The sequence below is a fragment of the Elephantulus edwardii genome, unplaced genomic scaffold (genome assembly GCF_000299155.1).
Source record: "Elephantulus edwardii isolate Elephantulus edwardi_28Jun2011 unplaced genomic scaffold, EleEdw1.0 scaffold00435, whole genome shotgun sequence".
NCBI classification, from domain to species: Eukaryota; Metazoa; Chordata; class Mammalia; order Macroscelidea; family Macroscelididae; genus Elephantulus; species Elephantulus edwardii.
Window position 1 is genome coordinate 943,287 of NW_006400185.1, and position 4,653 is coordinate 947,939.

The 4,653-nt window shown below is 34.0% G+C and overlaps 1 protein-coding gene across 1 annotated transcript in view; it reads left to right on the forward strand.

Annotated features, from left to right (window-relative positions):
• Positions 1-3,356, forward strand: part of LOC102874035 (protein BUD31 homolog) — a 9,709-nt gene extending 6,353 nt beyond the window's left edge. The window contains exon 2 of the mRNA XM_006902654.1: positions 3,343-3,356. Coding sequence (XP_006902716.1) covers positions 3,343-3,356 — 14 coding nt within the window. The remainder of the gene's footprint in view (positions 1-3,342) is intronic.
• Positions 3,357-4,653: the final 1,297 nt, after the last annotated feature.

A 4,653-nucleotide genomic window follows, 5' to 3' on the forward strand; every position in this document is an offset into this window, starting at 1 on the left:
TTTAAACTTTCACTCAATAATTTAAAAATATTTTTTACAAAACAACAACAAAATACTCCTAGTGAAACAGAAGCTTGAGGTAAATAAAAGTTTTCATTTGGAACTGAACTGAGTTATTAAATTATGTGAAATTGGAAAATCAGTAACATTGTTCACACTTTTGTCATTTTTATAAGACACTCAAATTAAGATTTTACTTCATAGAATGTATCATAAATGCTAAGCAACATATGAATATATAAGAACTATATGAAGATTTGTCAAATATACAATAAAACATTGATTGTTAAAATTCTGTTATGAGAAAAATTTAGCAGTGTGTGATCCTAAAAACATCTAAGCTTGACTTCAAAATTGATCGTTCTTTTTCAACCCCCTGCTGAGGAATAGTTCAAAGTTCTATCTCTAAGTGGTATAAATATCTGATAAATGCTTTTGAAAAATATTATTCTTGGAGTGAAAAAACCTACAAATAAAAGGTGGATTCTTTAAAAAAGAAGATAAGAGGTTATTGCTTCAAATAACAAACAAAACTTAGCAGAATGTGTTATGAGTACTTACAAGTCAATGAAGAAAAGTCTAATGGTCCAATAGGAAATTGGAAAACAAACTTGAACTGTTATATTGCATGAAAGAACTATCAAATGATGAATAAACATATGAAAATGTTATTAGTTATTAGGGAAATACAGGTTAAAATTCAATATGGTACCATTAAATGAAACTAGAATTGTAAAGGTGGTTAAACATAATGAAGGGCTAAGATTAAAAACAAACAAACCAACCAACCAACCAACAAACAAAAACCAAAACAGCCTTACTACATATTGGAGAACAACTGTTGTTGTTAGGTGCCACCAAGTCAACTAAAACTCATAGTGATCTTGTGATACCCTAGCCTTTCCTGTGCCATCGTCTACATTTCTAATGTGTTTGACTTATTACAGTCACTATGTCAATCCATCTCGTTGAGGTTCTTGCACTCTTTCTCCGACCCTCCATTTTTCCAAGCAAGGTATCTTTTTCTAAGCACTGGCCCTTCCTATCAACATATTTAAGTTTTGAGACAAAATTTCACTATCTTTGCCTCACATTGGTTTTACTTTCTCGAGGGAGTATTTGCTTCTTCTTTTCACAGTCCATGAGGTATTCAGAATTCTTCTTCAACATTACAACTTACATGCATTGATTCATGTTCTGCCATCCTTACTCATTACATTTGGATACATAACAAGTATTAAAAAGATTAGTTCAGGCACACCATATTCTTTAAAGTTACATTGTTGCTCCTTAGAACTTTGGAAAGGTCCTTGACAGGAGATTTTCCTCAGAAATATTTTGATTCGTTAACTGCTATTGCCAATGATGTTGATTGTGTAAAATAAATCACTGACAATTTTAACCCTTTCTCCATCTATCATGATTTTGCCTGTTGGTCACAGGGTAAAGATTTTTTTTTCTTTAATTTTATTTTTTGGTTTCCATTCAATTATTCATATACACTGTGATTCATTCATATATGTTGTGTTTATGCATTCATTTGCATTGTATTTTATATTATTTTATATTATTATTGATCAATACCTATTATCACTCTATCTTCTCAAGTCCCTATTGAATCTTTCCAATTTCTTCACCCTCTGCCAGTTAACTTCTTCTATCCAATAATTATTTCTCCTTCTTTTTTCTGGCTTTTTTCTTCGCTACCCTTTCCCCTTTTGAACATTTATAGGTTTCTTGCTCAGTTATTTTCCTATTTCCACAATAATGATCTTACACAGTATTTGCTCTTATGTGACTGAGTTGAATAGTGTTTTACAAAATAATTATTATTTAGTGCTACATAATATTCCATTGTGTGAATGTATCACCACTTTTCAATCCATTCATCTGTTCATGGACATTTAGGATGTTTCCATTTTATTGCTATTGTGGATAATGCTCTAGTGAACATAGGTGTCTCAGTTTTGATTTCCTTGGGATATATTCCTAGACGTGGAACAGCTGTATCTTATGAGATTTCTATGTTCAGCTTTTTGATGAAGTGCAAGACTGCCTTCTAGAGTGTTTTTATCATTTTATAATCCTACAATGCCTAGGGCTTCCAATCTCTCCGCATCCTCTCTAGCATTCATTGAGCTATACTTGCTATCTGGATGAGATGAATTGTTATAGTTGCTGTGGCAATGGGGTCGGGTGTCAGAAATGGTGAGATTGGCTCAGGTAAGGGCAGGGTTCAAAGCTATGAGGTTACTCTTAGTCATAGTCCACTTGATAGCCTGTAACAAACAGCTGCTGGGATGGGATGGTATTTTGTTTTGATTTGTATCTCTCTAATCACTAGTGATTTTGAACATTTCTTCATTTGTAGCCATCTGAATGTCCTTCTTTGTGAAGAGTCTTTTTTTGTCTTATTCACATTTTGTGATTGAGTTCAGTCTTTCTTGTGGAAGCTCTGTAGAATTCTGTAAGTTTTAGTAAAGGTAACTTTATATAAAATGCCATTACCAAATGTTTTTGCCTACTCTGTAGGCTTTCTTTTCACCCTATTGGAGAAGAAGATCTCATTTGATACTTTTATCCGTTCCTGGTAGTTCTATGTGACTATGTGTACAAGTCTATTTATGCCAAAGGCTAAGTAAGCCTTCTTTTCCCCATTTTGTCTCTCATGATCTTTATAGTTTGGGGTTTTAATCCTAGGTATTAGATCACCTTTGAGTTGAGTTTTGGGTATACTATGAAATATGGATTCTGTTTCTGTTTTCTGCAGGTAGATATTCAGTTGTCACAGCACTATTTGTTTAAAAGGCTATCATTTCCCCATTTAAGAACTACAGTCTGTGTGCTTTATTTTCCACTTTCTTGGAATATTTAAGTGGAATTCACCATAGTTCAGCTCTGAATATTTGGTAGAATTCATCTATGAAACTCTCTGGGCCAGGGTTTTGTTTTGTTTGTTAGGAAGTCATTTTATGACGTGCCCTATTTCTTCTCTTGTCATAAGTCTGTTCAATTGATCCACTTCTGTCTGTGTCAGTCTGAGTAGGGTGTGCGTTTCTAGGAATTTGTCCCTTTTTCTGGGTTTTCAAATTTATCAGACTATAGATTTCTATTACTATTCTAATATTATTGATATATTTACAACTCATTTTATTGTGATATTAATAATTTCTTTTTACAACTTTCTTTATTTGTTTCTTGTCTTTTGCTAAGTTTGCCAGTGGTTTGTCTATTTTATTAATCTTTTTTGAGGTGTCTACTAGTTTTGTTAACATATTCACTTTTCTCTGTTTTTTATACCATTGATTTCAACTTTTAACTTTCTAATTTCTTTTATTCTAGAAGATGTAGGATAAGCTTGTTGTTCTTTTTCTACTTTTTGCTATGAACTGCTCCCTAAGGACTGCCTTAGCTGTATTCCAGAGGTTTTGATATGATATATTTTTATTTTCATTAATTTTACAGACCTTTAAATTTACTTTTTTACTTATTCTACAATCCAGTAGTGTTCAAGCATGGGATTTATTTAGCTTTCATGTGGGTTTTATGTTTCCTTTGACTGCTTGTAATTTTTAAAGATAAGATATTTTGATCTTAGATGATACTTTGTATTATTTAAATATTATTTTTTATTTTTTGAGGCTTCCTGTGTGTCCTAATACAGCCAATTGAACATGCCATGTGCACTTGAGAATAAAATAAATTCCTTTTTTTTCTGGATGAAGTATCTTGAATATGTTGATGAGGCTGAATTGGCTGATCATATAGTTTAGTTCTGTGTCATTGCTGAGTTTCTTTTGAGTTGACCTTTCCATTTGTGAGAATGGTGTATTAAAGTCTCCTACTTCACCACTGGGTTGATTGACAGCATCATGATGGATGATGAAGAGACTGAGATTGTAAACAGCTTCAGTTTGTTTGGCTCCACAATCAACAGTCTTGGCACCAATAGCCAGGAAATTAAAAGATGTATTGCATTGGGAAAGTCTGTTGTCAGAGACCTCTCCATACTACTGACAAACAAAGATGTCAGTCTGGAGACTAAGATGTGCCTCATACAGGCCATCATCTTTGTACTTACTTGTTATGCATCAGAGAGCTGGACAATGACTAGGGATGACAGAGAATTTAAGCCTCTAAGCTGTGATGTTGGAGAAGAGTATTGAATATACTGCTAGGAGAATGAACAGGTTCTTCCTAGAGAGGGTTAAACCAGGCTGCTCCTTAGAGGCAAAGATTCTCAAGTTTCATCTGACATACTTTGGGCATGTTGAAAGGAGGAACCAGTCCCTGGAGAGGGATGTCATGCTTGGAAAGGTAGAGAGACAGTGCAGGAGAGAAAGACTCTCAATGAGATGAATTGATTCAGTGACTAGATAATGGAGGTAGGTGTGTCAGAGACAATAAGATTGGTACAAGATACAGCAGGTTTTAGGGCTATTGTACGCACATAGGGTTGCAATGAGTTGCAGGCAATTCAACAGCACACAACAACAATAATAAACACTATTGTGGCATTATTTATTTCTTTATGTCTGTTAACCGTTGTTTCATTTATTTTGCTGCACTTGTAGCCTTCTATATGGATTGAAGCTCAATATTAAGAAACCGAAGATTCAGCGCGAGGGCGACGCAGCGCGAGGGCGGCGCAGC